The 21723-nt window shown below is 39.8% G+C and overlaps 1 protein-coding gene across 2 annotated transcripts in view; it reads right to left on the bottom strand.

The window, feature by feature from the left end:
- Positions 1–288: 288 nt before the first annotated feature.
- GLRA2 (glycine receptor alpha 2) overlaps positions 289–21723 on the bottom strand; it is a gene marked incomplete at both ends in the record, with an annotated part of 127017 nt that continues 105582 nt past the window's right edge. For both annotated transcript variants that reach the window (XM_082051837.1, XM_082051836.1), the window contains one exon: positions 289–567. In XM_082051837.1, coding sequence (XP_081907963.1) covers positions 289–567 — 279 coding nt within the window. The remainder of the gene's footprint in view (positions 568–21723) is intronic.

Raw genomic sequence — 21723 nt, 5'->3', positions numbered from 1 at the left:
GGTGATAAAGTTGGATACAATTTGGCCCCATTTACAGATGTCTGATTGATGCTGAATCTGGAAAAAACACACTGAGAGTACATAGGGGAAACCCTTATTGACTGATCTTACAGCATATTTTTTCATGCAATCACTTTTCCTTCTATATTTCTTGTCCTTTTTTGTTCATTTTTTCTTCAGTGTCCTTGGAGGGAGAAAGAAACCCTTAGTCCAAATGACAGAAAGACCTTTCGCTGTTTATTACATGTGGATCACTTTGGCTAAGAAGTCCTGGTGAATCAGAGTTGCCTATTTCTTGTGAATGTCCTCATGCCGTATAATTTTGTATGTGATCCAGTAAAAGATGTTGAAAATGAGGAAGGCGAGTGGGAATGCAGCACGGGATATTGTATCAATCCTTTTTGCACGGTCAACAAACTTCTTTTTGATGGAATCTGAATCCTTTGGTGGTGCTGGAGGTGGGTTGGGTGCAGTAGCCTTGACCGCTGAGCCATCTTTGACTTGCAGACAGTGACCCATGCCATAGCCACTGAAATTGAATCGACTGTCACGAGCAACTTCATCTTCCTGGGGGATAAAGAAGACCAACAAGTCATACAATCACCTGTCTCTCAAGCATCCCATGTACTTCAGTAGTTAAGGTGCATTCCCTCCAAAGCACCTAAAGCAAATTAGCTGTTCAAGCTATGATACAAAGTCCAGGTTTCAAAGGCAAGCAAGCAATTAAAAGCTACATAAAAATGCATGGAAATTAGGTGACTGCCAGTGTTTATGAATCAGAGCTTTAATTTCTCTAGCTATAACTAAATCAGTTGCTCTGCGCAGCAGTCTGTATCCCAACCCTATAGGGAAAAGATCTGACTCCACAGGTTTCTCCTTGGGCTTGCTGTGGGGAGGAAACATGGTCATGTTGGTAGCAGAGAGTCTGCTCTAGCCAGTGTGAACTGAATGACCCAGAGATCCAGGGGTCCAAGCTCATGGCAATGTGTACCCATGGCTCAATATAACTGCAGCCTTGCACCTCCATTGCAGATCTACAAAACAAGGATAGATCATGGTCCCTTCTTGCTCACAGGAGCACTTTGACAATCAATGCGTCAAAGTGTACTGGACACTTGGATTTAGTGGTATCTGTGAGTTAGATGCAATAGCACAAGCTAATATAAACCATCTTGCAGAAATCCATTCTCTCTCTTGTCTGAGTGGGCAAAACTTGCTTTTGTAGAGGCGAGTAACTTTACCATCATGATAAACATGTGATGAAAGGTTTGTGACTGTGCTGGTAAATTCTCACTGCCATTTCTCCTGTCTGATAGCACAATAATACACCAGTTAACAGTTACTGGCAGCCCTCCATGAAGAATTCAAAATCAACAAACAAGAAGCTCTATTATTTTTCATTTCAGCAGGGATCAATTGTAGGTCCAGCAGCTTGCCCTAGTTAAAGATCCTCTTGACTGACAAGTACTTCATTGTTGACTTAAAATCAGCTCTTATTGGGCTCCCAATAAGCTCACTCACAAGGGACATTCCGTCATATCTCACCCACAGCCTTCTGATCTTAACAGAGAATCAGAGGCTGCATGAAAAAACACCACAGCAGCAAGGTATTGAGTAAGGTATACATTTGCTGAACTTGGGATCTGGAAGGGAGGATAATTTACACCTATTCAGGATGTAAATCAGTGCTCCTTCACAGAAACACCTCTTTCAATAATTGCATTTTTCCCTCTCCCCTGCTGCAGCATTGAAGTTGAATATATCACCAAACTTGCTCTCCTTACCTTGGAGCTGACATACAAACATGAATAACCAGTAGTGAGATCCAAGGCTGCTAAATGAGAAATAGTCACTCTGGCTATGTATGACATTGAATGCTTATGGAAGGAGGATAGGCAATAAACAGTGTATTGAAGCATTTGTCAGTTCAGCTTGAGAACTATTCTGCAATGTACCTGTGAGCAGGTGGATAATTGCAATATTGCAGGTCTGTTTGAGCTCTTTTTCTGGGGTTTGTATCAGTTTCATTTCAAAAGCTCACCATCATTAAGAAAAAGAAGCACAATCCTCTCCTTTTTCAATTTTATTTATGTACAGTTTTCAGTTCCTTTGTAAACACTCTGAAATTTGTCTTGTCCTAGTGATTATAAATATGTAAAGTATTTTAAAGATGAACCCACTGAGACCTAAGTTTTGGATAGTCTTATAGGCAAGGCTTCTCTTGCATGACTGAACACCACAAACTCCCCCAACAGTAAAAGAATCTGCCTTCCTTGCAGCACTTGCCTTTTTACTGAGTCTGAAGGATGAAATGCATGCCCAGGACACGAGAGGTGATTAAAAAGAGTAACAGATTTTCAGCAGCTGTGTTGCCATATGTACTTCATTCATTTTTAAAAAATTTAATTTCTGTTACTCATGAGGGGTTTATGGGAGTAAAGAAAATGTACTGAGCTCAATGCAGGACTTGCAGAGTCCCGACTTCCACTGTGCCCAGCTGGGAGGCAGCTTTGTCATATGGGGCTGCGCAATGCATCTTCAATGCCACAGCCCCACTTTTGAGCTTACATTGTTGTCACTCAAGTGGGAAACCATCTGACGTAAGGGACAGGCATAGTTAAATCACATTCTTTCAGGTCTTCAACATCCGACCTTTAGCTGTAAGAAGCCACCTGTTTCCCAAGGGGATTTAGAGCCTTTCTTTTCCCCCCACAGACAGTTGACTGTGCCACTTCTTTCTCACAAAACTCAGAGGGAAGTGTGCCCAGTTTGAATGCTATTTTTTTATGTGGGTCTGCAGTAGATGCTGATTTACACTGGGTACAAGAAGTACAGCATTCACCTGAGGTATGAGGAGCACATGCTCAGTTTCCTTCTCTGCTCGTGCAGATCTGAATCTCCTTCTCCCGGACAAATCTCTGGGTCAGTTTGTTACAAGTTCTCAAATGGGGAGCTGTTTGCTGGTTGCAAAATGGTGTGTGTTTATGTAGCTTTTTTTTTGAACTTTATCAGAAAAACTTTTTTTCAAGGACAAAATAATTAATTAAGAGAACAGCATTGTGTTTCTACCCTGCCACTTGTTTCTATGTTTCATATTACACTCTTACACAAACTTAGCACTAGAGACACCTAAACCGCAACTGCTGTGATCATCTAAGTGTTGCTGGGTGCAAGCAAAGCCACAGTCCTTACAGCCCCACCTATAGCCCTGGAGGTGCTTCATAACCACCATGTGATTTTCAGCAGGAGCTGAACAGGCTTTGTATTAATAGTCTGGCACCTGCCTCTCCTCTGAGCACTGCCAGCATCTGCAGTCTCACAGGCAAGGCCTGACTCTACCAGAGCTCTCCAACCTGACCAGGCAACACCTGAAAGACCTCAGAGTGGTGAAGTCTTTGCCTTTTCTGATGAATTTGGCCAGTAGTGTTGAAAATTAACAATGAAACACGGCAGAGATCAAGACCCGCATGATTGTGTTAGGAGGATACTATTCCCATAAGACAGCAGAGTCAGGCATGTGTCCTATTGGCCTCCTGAGCCCTTAAGTCAGTTTCACCCAAAACGAAAGAGTGGGAACAGGAAAACTTCCTTCCTGATGCTGAACAAAAGGGAACAGGAAGGTCAACCCAAGTGCTGGAACTTCATTGTCCATACCGCTTGTGGTTTAGCTAACTCTGGCGTGGACCATACCAACAAGCATTCTCCCAGATGAACCTGCTGCACTGAGGACCAACACTGCACACTGCTGTCATGAGTCATGTAGTGGTAACTGTCCTCAGAAACAGTAAAATCTCCAATGTGCCTAACTTAAGCCATACAGATGTAGTTAGAAAAAAAGTCTCTAAAACACCATAATCTTATGTCAAAGCTATGATTTGACATTTCAGTTTATGTTCAAACATTCTGTTACATATGAAGGATTTTGGAGAATAGCCACAGAGAAAGAAAACCAAATTTATATCCTTTAACAAAGACAACCTTTTTTTTTTCATGTTTCAAAATGAGGGATGAAGAACTGACCTCAACTGCCTTCCCTTAGCATAATGGAGATGTCTTTTCTTAACTTAGAGTGTTGGTGAACTACTGGGCAACCTACCTACATACAGTGCCTTCTGGTGGGGTTGCAGAATGCCTCTTCATTCTCAAGGTCATATTCAGTTCGTACCACCTGACATACGCTACCATGAAGACTCATCCAAAGACAGTCTTCTACCTGTGCCGTTCACCAGCTTATTCACTGGTAAAACAGTCCAAATTACTTTGCAAACATCACTGTCATTATTTTAATCAGATTACACATAAAATTGATTCATTTTAAACCAGACAGGATCTCACTTGCTTGAATCCCAGGCTATGTATGTTTTTACAGATTTTAAAACCAAAATCAAAGAGCAGCTGGAAGCCACTAGACATCAACTGGAGTGGCAGGATCCACTGCTACTGAAGTAATTGACTTTATCCTTCTAAAGGGATGTGAAGTTAGTCTTGCATAATACATAGTCATAACTCAATCTGTCGTTGATAAAGACATAGGAAAAAGGGTCACAAGCTAGGATAAGAAACAGAAAAGAAATAAATAACAAAATGAAAATGTTCTTTTGCTGGTTTCCTCTCAGATGTTTGTACTCCTGAGTATTTTAGAAAAAGTGTGCATTGAAAACTAATTACATTTCCTGAGATTTGGTCAAGTGCTGTATACAGATGCTTTTTCAACAACATACGTTTATGTGTACTATCTTATGGTGTCATGATGAACATATTTAAGTGTTGGCTTTAAATAATTTTCATCAAACAAGAATTACACTTCTTTCTCAATTTTTTATTTCCCTTTATAAATTTAACCATTTTCTGTGCTTTACAAAGTAATGGCTTTAGATTCTCATGGCTTTGCTTTATAGTAGGTAATGTACATCAGAGGGGTGATATTTTTGACATGGTTTTCTTGCTTCATCTTCCATCTTCATAAAACTTTTATTTCTGCTCCATCAGATCTAGGATGTAATTCATACTAACAGCTTCACCACGAAGCAATCAGGAATGGGAAAAACACTTAAGAAAATCTAGTCCATTCACCACCTTTGCATGCACTGTTTTCTGTACAATGCATTCTGAAATGCTTTGTTGTGACCACTTTTAAATGCTTATTGTCAGCATTGACTCAGTTTTAACAATGAGGAAAATGAGAGAGAAGCTGGCTTCAAACAATGTATCTAATTTAATCTCTGATGTGATTTATTAATTTAATTTTTCTACTCTTTTCCCAACATATGGTGGGCAAACGATTTAAAAGACTATCTGGTTTAATTAAATTTCAAGGACATAGGAGATTAATATTAGGTATAGGGTAGAGAACATCAGAGAAATTTTCCTTTTGGCATTCATAAGCACAAAGTTATTATAGAAACTCAATAAGTTCAGACTTGAATACAAAATGGAATCAATAGGAATTAGACACCAAAATAGCTCTGGAGACTTCATTCCTAAATCATCATTATGATTTTGAGACACTTCCCATCTTTCAATACTTTACATAATTCACAGTGTGGTTTTGCAATGACAGTCATGCTCACATGGTTTTAGTTCACAGTATCACAGTATGTTTGGGATTGGAAGGGACCTCAAAAGATCATCTAGTCCAATCCCCCTGCTGGAGCAGGAACGCCTAGGTGAGGTCGCACAGGAACATGTCCAGGCGGGTTTTGAATGTCTCCAGAGAAGGAGACTCCACAACCTCCCCGGGCAGCCTGTTCCAGTGCTCTGTCACCCTCACTGAGAAGAAGTTTTTTCTCAAATTTAAGTGGAACCTCTTGTGTTCCAGCTTGATCCCATTACCCCTTGTCCTATCATTGTTTGCCACCAAGAAGAGCCTGGCTCCATCCTCGTGGCACTCACCCTTTATATATTTATAGACATTAATAAGGTCACCCCTCAGTCTCCTCTTCTCCAAACTAAAGAGACCCAGCTCCCTCAGCCTTTCTTCATAAGGGAGATGCTCCACTCCCTTAATCATCTTTGTTGCCCTATGCTGGACCCTCTCCAGCAGTTCCCTGTCCTTCTTGAACTGAGGGGCCCAGAACTGGACACAATATTCCAGATGTGGTCTCACCAGGGCGGAGTAGAGGGGAAGGAGGACCTCTCTCGGTCTACTAACCACCCCCCTTCTAATACACCCCAGGATGCCATTGGCCTTCCTGGCCACAAGGGCACAGTGCTGGCTCATGGTCATCCTGTTGTCCACCAGGACCCCCAGGTCCCTTTCCCCTACACTGCTCTCTAATATATAATTTCCCAACCTATCCTGGAACCTGGGGTTGTTCCTGCCCAGATGCAGGACTCTACACTTTCCCTTGTCAAATTTCATTAGGTTATTCCCCGCCCAACTCTCCAGCCTGTCCAGGTCCCGCTGGATGGCAGCACAGCCTTCTGGCGTGTCAGCCACTCCTCCCAGCTTAGTGTCATCAGCAAACTTGCTGATAGTACACTCTATTCCCTCGTCTAAATCATTAATTAATATATTGAATAATACTGTCCCCAGTACTGACCCCTGAGGCACTCCACTTGATACTGGCCTCCAACTAGACTCCACACCATTGACTACCACTCTCTGGCTTCTCTCCTTAAGCCAGTTTGCAACCCACCTCACTACTCTATTGTCTAGACCACACCTCCTCAACTTAGCTGTGAGGATGCTGTGGGAGACGGTGTCAAAGGCTTTACTGAAGTCAAGATAGACCACATCCACCGCTCTGCCATCATCCATCCGCCTTGTTACATTCTCATAAAAGCCTATGAGGTTGGTCAAGCATGACTTACCCATGGTAAAGCCATGCTGACTGCCCCTAATAACCCTCTTATCCTTGATATGCCTTGAGATGGCAGCAAGGATAAGCTGTTCTATTACTTTCCCAAGGAAAGTTCTCAGGAATCGATGAGTATGTGGATGAAGGTAGGTCACCTGAGAAACATGCTTGGACTTTGAAATTCTCTTTGGTTCCCCACAGAAGGCTCTTACAAAACTAAATTGTTAGGAGATGAGAAGGAAGGTCCTTTCATAGATTAACTGTTTAAAAGACAGTAACGGAGTTTAGGAGTAAAAGATCTGTTTCTGAAGGATTTGCTGGAGAGGATCCCAAATATCTGTTCAAGAATGAATAACGATGAGGAGATTTATAAATGAGCTGATACAAAGGTTCCCAAGAGAAGGTACACCAGTGAAATAGGTTATTCAAAGTGGACATATCTAAGCCAGGTTTTCCAGAAGGATTTCTAAATGCTGAGGACTAAGTAACAAAATGGCAGTAAATGAAATACAGGGTTATCATGCGCAAGGTAACACACATTGCTAAAGATAACCCTAATTACATGTAGACAGTAAAAGGGGCTCAAAATTGGTTCTTTCCCAGGTGGGAGTTCAGTGTATTAGCACGTAGATGATTCTGGCAACATTAGTCCTCTGCTGAGCTGCTGTCAGGCAATGAACAAACGCAACACATGAGGACCTTTTCTGGTCACCCCAACTCAGTAAAGAGACAGCAGAATTAGGTAGAGAACAAAGGGGAGCAGCGAGGACAATAAATGACTTCTTATGTCTTAGAAGAAATAAAATAGGTGAGATCTCTTAAGCTTAGAAAAGCTACATTTGGGGGTGGATATCACAGAGGTCATAAAATCATGGTGACTGTTAATAAATGTAAGAAAAAGGAGTAGGTTATGGGGGTTTTGTGTGTGTATATATATATATTTTTTTTTTTTCAAGGCAAGAAATAAGATGGAACACAATGCCATTATGAGGGAGAAAAGAAGAACTTTTTTTAAAAAATGAAGTTATCTTTCATTCAGCTGTGTAAATCATTGTGTGAGAACACTCAGAGGATGAAAATATCACAATGGCACAGATTCATAGGTCTGTGTGCAGGTATTAAAAGTGCAACCTAGTGCACCCTTGGTTGATTATTTTCAGAAGACAGAAATGTCCTTCTATGTTTGTATTGGAGCTTTTAAATACAATTTGTCTCAATATCCATACTAGACCACTGCTGGGAAAAGGATCCCGAAACAGAAACCATTCCTTTTCACTGAATATGGCATGTCCTGTGGGAATTCAGGTCTTCCACCTCTTGATAATATGCCAGGAGCTGGAACTAATGTTGAAATGTCTTGCACTTCCGCTAGTTTTCAGTACTTTGAGTGTCATTTTTTTCTCTTCACGTGGTCCTGCCTTGAGGTTAAATCCTGCTGATGCATAAAGAGATGACTCTTACATAGTGAACCTATGTGTTCTAGTTTCATAGACAGGGCAAAAAAGAAGCTGGAGCAAGTTCTGGTGGCATTTGGTAATACAGTGGTCGCTAACAGACTCCTTTGATTTGTTCCACCCTGAAGAGCCCTGAATCTCAGCTCACCTATGCCAGATGCTATTCCCACTCCTCCTTAATCCAGGCTTCAGAGGAGCAGAAGGTGGTGTAAATTGTCATTTTCTCACCTCAATCCTGTGAAAGCATAGATCAAACACATTCCAGAAATTTGCCTAAGTATTGTTTTTCTTAAATAGTCACCAAAGTGTTTAATCAAAAACATAAGCAGCCTCTTTCCATGACAAGAACAATCAGCCATTGTAATGTTCTCTCCAAGGAAGTGGTGCATTCCCCAACATTGGACAATGTTAAGATTCAGCTGGACAGGGTGCTGGGCCAGCTTGTTTAGACTGTGCTTTTACCAAGAAAGGTTGGACCAGATGATCCTTGTGGTCCCTTCCAACCTGGTATTCTATGATTCTATATGCTGCTCCATCAGGATCAAACATTCTGTGTGCGATAGCTGCATTCACCCCTTTTCTACCTCCCTTAACATCCATTTTCCTGCTCAATGAGTTTTGGGTTTGATTTTTTTTTTTTTTTCTCTCATTTGGACACTCATGCTTTATGAAATCTAAGTAAATCAGACTTTGTGTCATAAATATCACCGACATTTTAATTAATGGAAGAGAAGTTGTTCATTTTTGTCTTTGGTAAGGGTGTCAAATGGACAAACTTAGGTTTGTTTTAGAAATCTGTGTTTAGTAATACTTCCTATCTCCAATAAACAGCAGAAGAATCTCTGAAGCATGAGTGATTTACTTACTCATTCTGTAAGAACAGTAAGTGAACTGTTGTTAATATAATAATGAAATGGTACTTAATGTGAGTTCACCCTCTTCAAATAGGAATTGAATATTATCCAACTGAAAGAGTAACATAATTTAAACATGTTGTGGAGCAAAAATATTTTCCTGGCTTGAAATATCTTTAAGTGGAATATTAATTTTTCAAGCACTACTTTAATAATAAAGTCAGTAAGGATGATCATTTTGTTACCAAAAAAAAAAAAAAAGAAATCTTTTCTCTTTAGTAAAACAAGTCTTCTTTCTTTCAATTCTGGAAACACAGTTAATGTAAATTTCTTATTCAACTTCATGTTTTATATATAATATACTTAATATTTTAATTTTGAGGGAGGGAGCACCAGATGAACTTCTGTTTTCCAAAGCATCATAAGTATTATGGTAGATTTATAGCTCTTGAATAACAGCAGATCTATTCCTGACAGTGTCTTGATTTCCATTTGTTTTAAATGAATGTAATGCCTTAAAATATCCAGACCCAGTGATCTGTGAATGCCCTATAGACCTCATTTGCCTGGACATTTAATCCTCTCAGGACAGTGAAGTCTGGAGACTTGACTGCTCTTGGATAACTCTCCTTCCCTGATGAAAGCAGAGGTTGGACAGTTTATCAGTGGGAATGGCACATTAATCTGTTTTGCTTCAGACAAATACATGTTAATGACCTAGATTTGAAGGATAATCTGCTCTGACCAGAAATCTGTTGGATACAGGGCAATTAATTTCTGCTCATGCTGTCCGCATGCAAGGCTGAGCAAACTGCAAAGCCAGCCTTTAAATATGTGACTATTTCAGGTAGAACGTGGAATAACAGCTAATGGACACATCAAAGCAAAATAACATAAAGCAAGACTATATTTCCTAAAATTTTAGAACTTCAAAAACCTGAAACACCGAGGCAAACATACCTAAAATTCACATTTCCTGCTTTCTCTTGCTCTCTGCAGAACACCTGCCCCAGGAGACATGAGATGGGGCACAAGTGGACCTTCCCACCTGCCCTGTGTTGGCAGCGTCCAAGCGCCAGCCTCAGGCTCCAGAGCTCTCCTGCCCCGAAACCTGCTGCAGGGACAACGCTGCCCGGCACATCCTGTCCTGGGACAGGGGCACACGTTATCCCCAAATGTGTGACAGGCCTGGGGAATTTGCCACTGCAGCACATGGGGCACAGGAGCTCACAGCCCTCTGCTACAGAGGGGGATATCCAAGTGCCTGGTGCCCCAGGATTTTTCCCAACAGGTTCTCAGCTGCTTTCCTCCAAGCAGATGTAAATATTTTTTGGGAGGATGGTTTTTATTGCACCTTTGGGAAATTTCTCACTGGTCTCTGCCTCAGCTGTAATCATCTTAGATCACTTTATTAGAGTACTCCTGTGTCTTGATCTTGGCATCTCAGAGTACCTCATTTGTTAAACAGTCAAAATTAAAAAAAAAAAAAAAAAAAACCAGAGAAACATGTGTATGTGCATTTAGGGCATTTAGGGCCCATAAGCAGCAATCATGAAAAAGGAAAAGGGAAGGGGAAGGAAGAGATTTTTTTCCTCTCTGTTGGTGGATTCTCTCGTTCAAGACATTTCCTACAACAAACACCCAGAACAAACCCCGACAAATGCAGAAGGAGATTACCAGAGATTTCCCAGACAGACTTCATGTATTTAATTTATGCAAATATGACACAAAACAAATTAAATATTGCAAAATATATTAATAATTTAAATTCTGTAGCTAAAAATATTCAAGAATATCTAAATAGTCTTAGTGTTCACACGCAAATTTTGTAAGTATTATGTGGGTTGTGTTTTTTCTGTTTTTGTTTGCTTGTTTGTTTTTATGGTTGTTTTGAGGTTTTGTTTGTTTGTTTTCCTGAGAAAAGCCAACTGATAAATAAACACCTTCCTTTTCCAGTTATCAGTTCTTAATACCAGACTTCCAGTAAATAATGTTTTAGTGTTGGTTTTCCTTTCTTATCTTCTACAAAACAAATTATCCTTTCTGACTTTGCGTATTATTTAGTTCTTGTTGTTAGCCAAGATTCCACTCTGGATTTCTCTAGCTGTTTTTACGTAGCTCTGAAGTGTGATTGGGTTAAACAAAGTATATGCCAGCTATCTGTACTTCAAACTTGTTTCTAAAATTAAATTGTTGCATCTTAGAAACATCTTGACTACTTGAATGTATTAGAAATTTACTACACAAATAGACATCTTATTTTCATTTTGATTTGTTTCTGTGAGGGTTGCTCTATAAAACTGATATTATTTATTCAAAGCAAAATACACATCCATCATGAAGTAAAAACAATGGCACTCAATGCTATAGCAACTTGATAGTGCAATCATTACACAGAATTGTTTTTTTTTTCCTCATCTGATAAGTAATAAATCCACAAATCCTACAAGGTCATTGGAAGTAAGCATACAACAATAATGAAATAAGATTTCATTTACTATGGGTTTGATTGTTTTTTTTTTATTGTATTACACACACACACATAAATATACATACTCACATAGTATGTATGCACTCACACATGTAGATACATGCACCTACAGGCATCTACTTAAAATAGTCATCTAATACCTTTTGTATTCCCTGAAGGCCTTTCTTAGTGGGAAGTCCAGAAGTGAGAATTCTTCTATTTTAGCTTAAGGTTAGGATCTCTCTCTAGAGCATTTATCAAACTGCAAACTCCATTTTGAATAACTTCTCAAAATGCTAACTTTTTTGCTAGCTTTTCCCCTTCAGATGGGATTGTGGTTCTGAGGAACAGGCATACAGAACACATGGACAAGAGTCATTAAACATTTCAAATCCTCTCTGCCTGTGAACAGGCTCTTTGGTGGGGTGCTGGCAACTCTCCACGAGGACCATCTGTCCAGGCCTGCTAAGCAACAGATCACCTGGTGATAGATTTTTATTACTTGGCAAAACTGATTAAAGGCTAACCTGAAACAATAGATTTAATAGTATATAAGAAAAATTAGTACTCAAAGGTGCAGGCAGATGAAATCTGGAAGCATGGCTATAACAGTGGAAGAGGTATTCTTGGAGGAAGATCTCAAACTCTCATCTGAACTCAAGTTTTGCTCAAGAATATCAAGGAAATAGGAGAAGAAATGTCCAATTAAGTTTTCTAGAGGAAAGAGCACAGAATAACACCAAAATAAGGGTTGCTCTGCCAGCAGCCTTCCTAAGATGTGCATGCTGCGTGTTTCATCTTTTATGTGTTCCAGATTTATTCTAAATCGGTGATTTCAGTGCCAGAGCTCTGGAGAAGCCTGTCCTTGAGTAGGTCGGGACTCACTTTGAGGATCTACAACCACCTGACCTTGAGGTACTACTTTTGTGAGGAGATAACACCTAGGGAAGGATCATGTTCAGGATCGTGTTAATAAGCCAGAGAATGAAGCAGTACAGGAGCCCCCTAAGACAAAGGGAGACCCAGCAGCACAGGTTTCTACTTCACTGGACATCCAACAGCTTCATGAGTACCAGGCAGGAGCACCCTACCAAGATCAGACAAGATGATAGGTTTGGGAGCAGCCTAAATACTGCACAACAGGGGATCACACACACTGTGCATTTATAATGACTAGGCATTACATGATCTGTTTAGTCCTCTGAGCTGGAAACATGAATGGGTTCTTAAAACCACTAGTGTGAAAAACGTGCAAATCGGTTAAAGAAATGGGATTCAATAGTCACTCTTGGTCCTTTTGCTTCCTTCTGCACCCGTCTCTTCTTAACACCTTTTCTACTTTTTTCTACCACGCATTTTGCCTCACTAACTCCCAGTTCTGCTCTTGTCTACCTCCTCTTCGATGTTTTCATCCTCACCAATTTCCAAATATGTGACCTCCACCTTCTGCTTGTAAAAGTCAGTTCCTTCCTCAACCCCTGTCTGGTCTTTCCCCTTTCTGCCCTTTGTGGCTAAATTCTCTTCCTCCAAAGAAAAGAGAAATCATAAAAGTAGAGCTTTGCCTTGACAAGACCACCTCTGAACTGAGAGGTGTTGCTCTACCTTTTAAGAATAGCCAGGAAATAGTCAATTTTCTAAAAACTAAAATCTTCCACTTTTGGCTATCCACAGAGCTTCTAATTGCTCAAAGAGTTTCCAGTACCACAAAGCATTTTGAAATGTATGACTTCTCATTTGCACCACTGTTCATGACATACGGCATTCTCTCTTCTTGTCATGGAAAGCTGAAAATTGCCAAGTGCATTGGCCCATGGAGCAGTCTGTGCCTTTGTTCTGACTGCCCAGAATGTGCAACATGAACCATTTTGTAGCTTTGGAAAATCAACATGAGTGCTGCAAAACCAGCAAATGGGATTCTGTTTTTATTCTAAATTTAAAGCTCAGCAAAAACAGTTGTTGTTTGTGCATAGTACATGCTGGTTCAGTCTACTGAAAACTGACTAACTTAGTAGTATATGCAAATAGTAATAGATTAAAGAATTGGCATGCTCTGGAATACTCCAATGACATGTCCAATCACAGCAGTACCATCTGCTTTTCCTTATATGTGCTGAATTTATAACACTGTGCTAATTGCTATATTAGTTTACACACCACCTTCAGGAAATTATACTTAACAGATAAGCAATATTTGGGCTTTGTAACTTATCTTCAGCAAACAGTTAGTAAATGTCTCTCCAATTACTCTCAGCTCTCTTCTTAGAGAAAGGAGTTTAGAAATCAATAACATTGATTATGTACTCTTTTTATCCCTGAAGGAATGGAAGTGACTTGCAATTCAAATGTTATTTTTCAAAGTTTTTGCTCACGTAGGAATTTTGACAGGTCAAGATGTGATCAGGCTTTCACCTGGAGCTTGGACACGTGTAAAACACAAGAACCCTGGTATTGTACAGCTAAATTAAAATGAACCCCTTCTGTATGGAGTGGAAATTTTACCATATCGCTAACTATTGCTTATCTTCAGATGGTATTCAATTTGACGTTATAGACAATATCACCTTATTGATTGACACCATAAACAAACTCACAAAACACATGGATGTGTCCTCCTTGGAAAGAAAACAAAAGTAATGGAAGAAGACCTCTGGAGTCTGTACAACATTGGCAATATCCCCTTCCTCATGCTTGCTCACTGAAACTCTGAAGCACAGGAAGACAGAAAACCAGGCAAGAAAAGCCTCCTTTCAATGGCCATCTGGGGTTTCTAGGAGCCTCTTGCCCTGTCAGCTTCATGGCTGGGTGGTTTCCTGGTGATCCTGGCACTTACTTGCAGTGCCTTCACATCACGGTGCACTGAATGATTTCTCCCCACAGGATGAAAAGCTGAGTTATCCCTTCTTTGGGTCTGAGGGGAGCAGGTATTTCAAAGTGTGAGACTATTGAACCATCACCTGAGGGGACGGCTGTCTAGACTATATTTTAAACATGTTTGACGCATTTTTACAGATGGTTTCAGCTTGCCAGTCTTGGAATGGCTCCTAAAATAAATGTCAGTATAAAGAATAAGACAATTTGCTTTAGATGATTAAAAGAATCTGGCTCATAAATCCGAGGTGTGACAATTTCAATCACGTCTTTATTTCAATTTACAGGAAAGAAATAAACTAGGCTTCATTATTGTTCATACTGCTGCTGCTATATATTTGACATGATAATCTACAGTCTTAGTCAGTAAATTGACTCACTGGACTGCCCTTGATCATATGCTCCATTTTCCACTCAGCAGGGCCTTCTCGAACAGCTATATATAACCCGGGAGAAAAAAAAAAAAAAAAAAAGGAAAAAAGAGAGACAGTTCTTTCTTAGATCATTGTAAGAAAACGTTGAGCTCAGTTTTTCTGTTGCTTCAAAGGTTCTAAATTATGTGATCTTTTTGCCATCACACACAATACATGGTTGCAGTTTGTCTGACCTGTCAATTCCTCACACAGAATTACAATACTCCCCACTTGTCACATATTCATTTCACATATGTGTTCTCTTTCAGGGTCTGAAATGAAATAGTCACTGTATTCCTATGTGCTAGTTTTCAAATCTTGCCTTGTGTGCTCCTTCCTTCTCAAACCACAGTTGTCACATTAGCAATCCACATTAGTACTTATAGAAAACTTAAAATCCCCTGATCATAATTAAAATTCTGCATGCTTTTCTATTAAATAAAGAAAACAATTGTGCATCTTAATCCGTAGCTCTGCTTTTCTGCCATCATTTTTTAAAAGTCTGATTACTGAGCTAATTGTTCAGGCAGGGCGTTTTTAGACTGCATCATGCATTTATGGGTTTTATATCACTGTCAAGATAAGTATTAGATTAATCCTGAATCCTCATCTATGTGTTGAAAACTGTTTCCTCATTCCAGACTGAAGATAAAATTAGGAATAACCTCTAAAAGGGGCTAGAAGGTGAAGGGCAATTCTCAGTGCTAAGAAAGGATGAGAGCACAGACTCAGAAATCAAACAGCTCCATAGGAGATTGGCACAAGACTGTAGATTACAAGATACAAAATTGTATACCTGTGTCTCAGTAGTGTACCTGCAGCTGTAACCTGTGCTGCTGCAGACAGGAAGGGAACCAGAGCCTAAGGATGGAAAGAGTCTATTGCCATTCCTGTCCAGAAAGGTAAATAATTGTTCAGAGACTTTTTACTGATCTTTGTTCCAGGCGTACTTGCAAGTCAAGGAGAATTACAGGGTGTAAATCAGAAATACTCAACTACAGGTCAGCACATACACAAAGAGATATAATTCAGCTCACAGTCTCCCTGAGGAGCGATGCCTTACAAATCTCTCTTAAACTCACTCTTGATATATTGGGCACATTACAGAAGAAACTGTTTAAGAGCACTGATTAATATTTTCAGCAACTGTAAATCTCCCAGCATACTGCCTGGTGCCGGCTGTGCCAGCTGGCTTTTAAGGGCTCTTCTGGTCCTGTTCCTTGCCATACTATGATTCTGTGTTTGTAGTTTGAAGAACAGAATATAAATCAATAACTGGCCTGGTCAAACAGCTTTCTCTAGGTTGTAATGCTTTAAACATGCAAAGAGGCTAAAGTCTAAGCCTGTTTGCTTCAAAGCTTCAAAAGCTGCTGGCAGAGAAGATCTCCAGGTTCATATGAATTTGGTACCAATTCCTAAGACATCTTCACTTTGATATGGAAGGCATGAGGGGAGGGCTTGTGGGAAAGGAAAGGTCAAAACTCCCATCTAACCATGGCATGTTGATCACCCTTTGGTCAACCCTGTACCCCTGAGGTACAGCTCTTTGGAAGTGCAGGCATCTGCCTTGGGTAAAGGCAGCCTGAAGCTCACACAAGAGATAAGGTGTGGTACACCCTCCAAAATACCTTTCTATCTCCCTCTAATGAACAAGACCTCACTTCAGGAGAGCTAGGTTCTTGTTTCATAGCTGAAGGAGGTAAATATTTGACAGACCCATGAGAGTCAGGCTTGGCAGCAAGGAACGTATAGCAGTGACAGGGCCTTATAAGAATGTTTGCTTCCAAAACTTACTGCTTTTTTACATGTATAGCTGCCCGGACACTATTTAAATTGACTTTTTTTTATGAACTGTAACCAGGGCTTATTTTTGGAGTAGGGTTTATATTTCGAGCATCCTCAAAAATCCTGAAAAGTCATGTTAGGGCTTATTTTCATGGTAAGTCTTATTTTTGGGGAAACACGGCAACAGTACAACAGGAGTATACAGTACCACAGCATCTTAAAAGGAACTGTTATGTATTCGGAGATAAATGTCCTTTGTGCAAATTTGAAAGAAAAAGAGTATCTACACCTATGGAGCAAGACATTTTCTGTCCCTGCAAAAAGCTGTCATCTCTGGATATTTTGTTAGTCTTTCGTCACACATCTGTTTCATCCCTATGAAAAAGTATAGTTTGTATCTCCACCGCATGAACATCCAACACATGTAACAATAAGAGCAGAATAATAAAAGACACACCCGTTAACAGAAAATACAGAACTGACTCCACCAAAGTTAATGACAGACAAATCTAAGACATCTCCAAAATAAGAAACAAAATGGCAGTTCTAAAAGCATTTAAAAAAAAAGAACTGCAACAGCCAGTTAATCAATTGCTTTTATGTAGGAGCTCAAGTTGACATGAAAAGTGAAGATTAGGAACAGCAACACTGACTTAGTCCTTCATTATACTATTTTTTTTTTTAATTTTAGGAGCAAATAATCTTCCTTTCTTACGTTGTTTTTGTTTCGTTGCTTGCATGAACTGAGGACTCCCAACCACCACCAGAGAAATCTGAAATGGCAGGATGAAGTTGGCTTATGTTAAGTCTTCGAATATGCTAAATTTTTCCCTGCTTTTGTACATGCAATTGTCCAAACAGAAATACCTCAGATTAGGAAAGAAAAGTAGCATGACTAGTTCTCCTTCTTTCTCCTTCAACCCTGCTCTCCTTGCAGGTATGGTCACTAAATGCAGTATCACTTTGTTCATGACAAATACCGATGTAACACTGCAGCTATGCATTATGATTTGCAAAGCCACACATTATCCTCTTCATTTTCATCTAATACATAACTTTGCTTATTTCTGTTTCTTGATTAACCTCACACAGGATCTCCCCCTGCTTCCACCACCCTTTTCCCTCCCAACGTACTCTCCTGGCAGCTCCAGTGGCCATATGTACTCTTAGGCCCACAAGTGCTGAAAAGCTAATATGAACAACTCACAGAAAGTTTAAGAAAAGCATTTTAATAGTTCATAAATAATCACATTGACGTGACTGCCCTAACCATAAAGAGTAAACGTTACTCATCACAAAAATATCACTTCTGGCTTAGAAAGTCCTTGAGCTGCAAAGTCCTGGAGTCCAGGAGGATACATTGAGGACATCTAGATGTCACAGAGAGCTTCCCGTGCTAGGCAAAGCCCTGGCCTAGCACAGGACAACCCTCTTGTTTTTTTTCATGTCTAGATGGAGCCTTCCACAGCAAAGAGAGGCAGCGGGTTGCCGAACAGCTGCCCCATTTGGATAATGACCAGAAGAAGCGTTCCTACCAAGTCCCTTTGTCTTCTGACTACAATGCATCATGTTAAACTTTAGCAGGTGACAAGTTCATTTTGCCTAAGATGTAAAACCGAAAAAAATAATCTAAATCCTATATTATACCCTTCTCTAGGAATTACTAAAACAATTGTTTACAACCATTTTTTAAACTCTATAATAAACGTCTATTATTTCCACTCTCTCCTCTTTCATAAAACTAATAGGAATCCAGTTCTAGGGGAGCTGTGTTCAGAAATCTGGCTATTGCTAGGTAGAAAGGTTAAGCTGAAAACAAATGTTACATGAAGAACACATTGACTAGGCTGAAAAGCCAAAACCCAGATTTGCAAACTGGATAAGGAGAGCAACTAAGCTCATGCTTGGTAGGGAAAGGTTAAAAAGTAATTTAAAAGCTATATACAACAATAATTTTGAAGGTAGCAGATAAATCAAGAAACAACTAATCCTCTTTAGCTTTCCTAGGGAAATAATTACTGGAAATATTGGTAAAGCTACCTGGAGTGAGAAACATGATACCCAAACATAAGAGGCTCAGAGACAGAACTAGAATTACTAAATCCAGAAAAAATGAAGCCCAGGCATGACAGGACATGTCAGTATCTGAGAGCCTGGGGGAAACTGGCAATTACTAGGTAGACAGGCACAAAAGAAATACAGTGATCTATGTGGGAAACACAGTGAAAAGCTAACGTAAAGAGAATAATATCTAAAATATGTTATGCCTTCTCTGTTTTTTTCATGCGAGACACACACACACACACATACATGCACAAATATATGAGAGACTTACTTGATGAAAGATTAGATGACATTATGGCCTAACAGGAAACTGCAGTTGAATATCTATGTAATTTACCACTGTTCCTCTGTAAAGGATGGTGCAAGGACTTTCAAAACTTGCAACAAAGGTGCCTTCTGCAAGAGGCACTGGAAGATTATAGGAAATATCCATATAGTCTGTTGGAAGGCCTGGAAAATTACTGAGTGAGAGCACAAAGTGATTTTAAGAAGACTTGAGTATTCGCTTATTGGTGTAAATATCTGCAAACATAAAAATATCCCTCAAGTTTCACATGGGAATTCCTGTACATTGGCTGGGTCACCAACCTTTCAAAGTTAGGACAGAGTACTTATGCAGAATAAGCAGTCATGCTGCACATGCAATGAAACACCTGGCATCAGACAAACACATCTTAATTCATCCAAGTATGTAATGGTGAAAAAAAGAGTGTTAGGACATTGAAATACTTCTTTCAGACAGAAGATACCAAAGACTGTAAAGAGCATCCTGTGATGCACAAGTTCGTTTTATTTCACCAGCCTGTAGTGGCATCACAGTCAATCAGACTTCTTGTAACTTGCCTTGTCTGCCGTGGTTAGCACAGGAAAAAGCCTACAAGACCAAAATTCTGCAGATAGGGCAAATGAGGAGATTTAGTGTCTCGTTCCACACTCTGATTTGCAAAACCTGAAGACCATGAATGTGGTAAAACTTTTTTTTTTTTTTTTTTTTCAGAAATATCTGTTGCCCAGCTCTTTCCTGTCAACTCGACAACAGAGACAGACCATATTAGAAAAGTGACCCCTCCATGGCAGCGAAAGGGAAAGCTAGCATAAGTTAACAGATAAATTAATTTCTCAGAAAGTTTATGCTAGTATCAGGGCAGCTCCTTGCAGGTACCTGCAAGACTTTACAACCTGAAGAGGAAAAGCACAACTTGCTTTTCTAAAACGGCATGCAAGATCTCACATTTGTGCAATTCAGATAATGAACAGGTCTTGTGATCTCAGTTCTTAATTAGTTATTCTTTTGACAGTTGAAGATTACAGAAGGCAATTCTCTACCAGAAGCAGGTTCACGAAAGCTTAACAGAAAAATGAATGAGTCACTTCCAGATGACTAGCAGAAAGAGTTATCTCAGAAAACTGCATGGAAAACCACTTGAAGAGAGTGAGGTGAAGCATGAAAACAAAGGCATCATGTCTCCTATTGGTCTTGTCATGATATCATACAGATATTAAAACCTTGGCACGCTGGTAAAATAACTTGTGATTATGCAAGCAGATTATATATGTTTGTGTACCAATGCATACACAGTATCAGTGTGAGAAATTACATACACAAGTTAGAAGATAAATGACTCAAAGGGTTATGCTATCACTCAAAGAGAAGTTACAGGCTTGATGCAGAAATTCACCCATAGGATTCTGAAATTCTCATTAATCCACATGTTTAGGCAAACACAGCAACGTTTTCTCATCTTTCCAGTCTGCTAATTCAAGAGCCAAAACCACTCTGTCACACTCAGTATGCCAGATACATTCAACCAGTCACTGGAAAACAGCTTTCCAATAAGAAGTCCTTCTTGACATTGATCCTACTGTAGTAAAGAAGGATTGTGTGGGAATAGCCAGGGCTGTGCCAGCTCTGAGATGCCATAGAGAGTCCTGTCACAGGAGCAGAAGTGGGTAAATTTTTAGTGACCTGTGGCTGGGCTTGGCAATGAGTTTTCAAATGCTCACAACTTGAAATGGGACTTTGTGAGGACTCTGGAAAGACTCAGCAACAAGCACTCAGAACATGTGGAGTTTCAAAGTGTGTTTATTCCTTCCGGTGTAACTTTGCCTAGACCCCTCCTCATGTTGTAGCAAAGAGAATCTCCTTCTGCATCTAACCATCTACTCTCAGTTGGCCAGCTGCTTATTTTATGTGACATAAATTAGTATTACTACCAAACAAACAAGCAAACAAATAAAGTAAATAGCATCTTGCTCTAGCAGTGGATCAAGTGAAATAAACATATCTGATCATTAAATCAAACTGAATCTGTCAGAATCCGTCTCTGACTGATGAGTTCACCATAAGCAATGGCTGATAATTAGAACAGGATTTACTAAACAATATAGCTTTCCCCCTGGAAAAAAAAAAAATAGAGAATCAAAGGGCTTCAGCAATTATTTTTTAAAAGTACTATAAAAACTGGATTTTACTGGAACCCATGAAGTTTTTGAGACCTTGAGACAGCATGAGGTTTCAACAGTCTAGTTAATACAATTTGGTTTTGCACAATGTCATTTGGACAACATCATTACGGAATGTTTCACAATTAATTACATTCAAATAGCAGCTTCTATCCCCTGTGGAGAACAGGATTAATTGGGTCAGATGTAAATATGCATTTCATGGATCCTACTGAACACTTGCCCATCTCACCAATTTACCACGTAATTTGATACAACTGGTGTACTATGCTCTGGAGATGCACAGGGCGAGCACAGTTGCAAATCAGGGTAGAAATACACAGATACAGCAGTGCTGGTATTCTCAGCCTACATTATGTTGGCTCTAACTGCACGACCCTTTCATTCTCTTATAGAAATACTAATTTATATTTATTCATGCTGAAATACCCTGCTGTTGCAAATGAAGCCTGGGACAGAACTCAGAACTGATATGAAGTGTCATGACAGACCCCTGGCAATGTGGCATTGGAAACTCTTCTCCTTCCAGGTGTTTTCACCCTCCCCATTGGA

This window comes from Streptopelia decaocto, assembly GCF_964273445.1.
Source record: "Streptopelia decaocto genome assembly, chromosome: 1".
Taxonomy (NCBI): domain Eukaryota; kingdom Metazoa; phylum Chordata; class Aves; order Columbiformes; family Columbidae; genus Streptopelia; species Streptopelia decaocto.
Note: the sequence above shows the minus strand (reverse complement) of the source record. Positions and strands in the feature narration are given on the sequence as shown.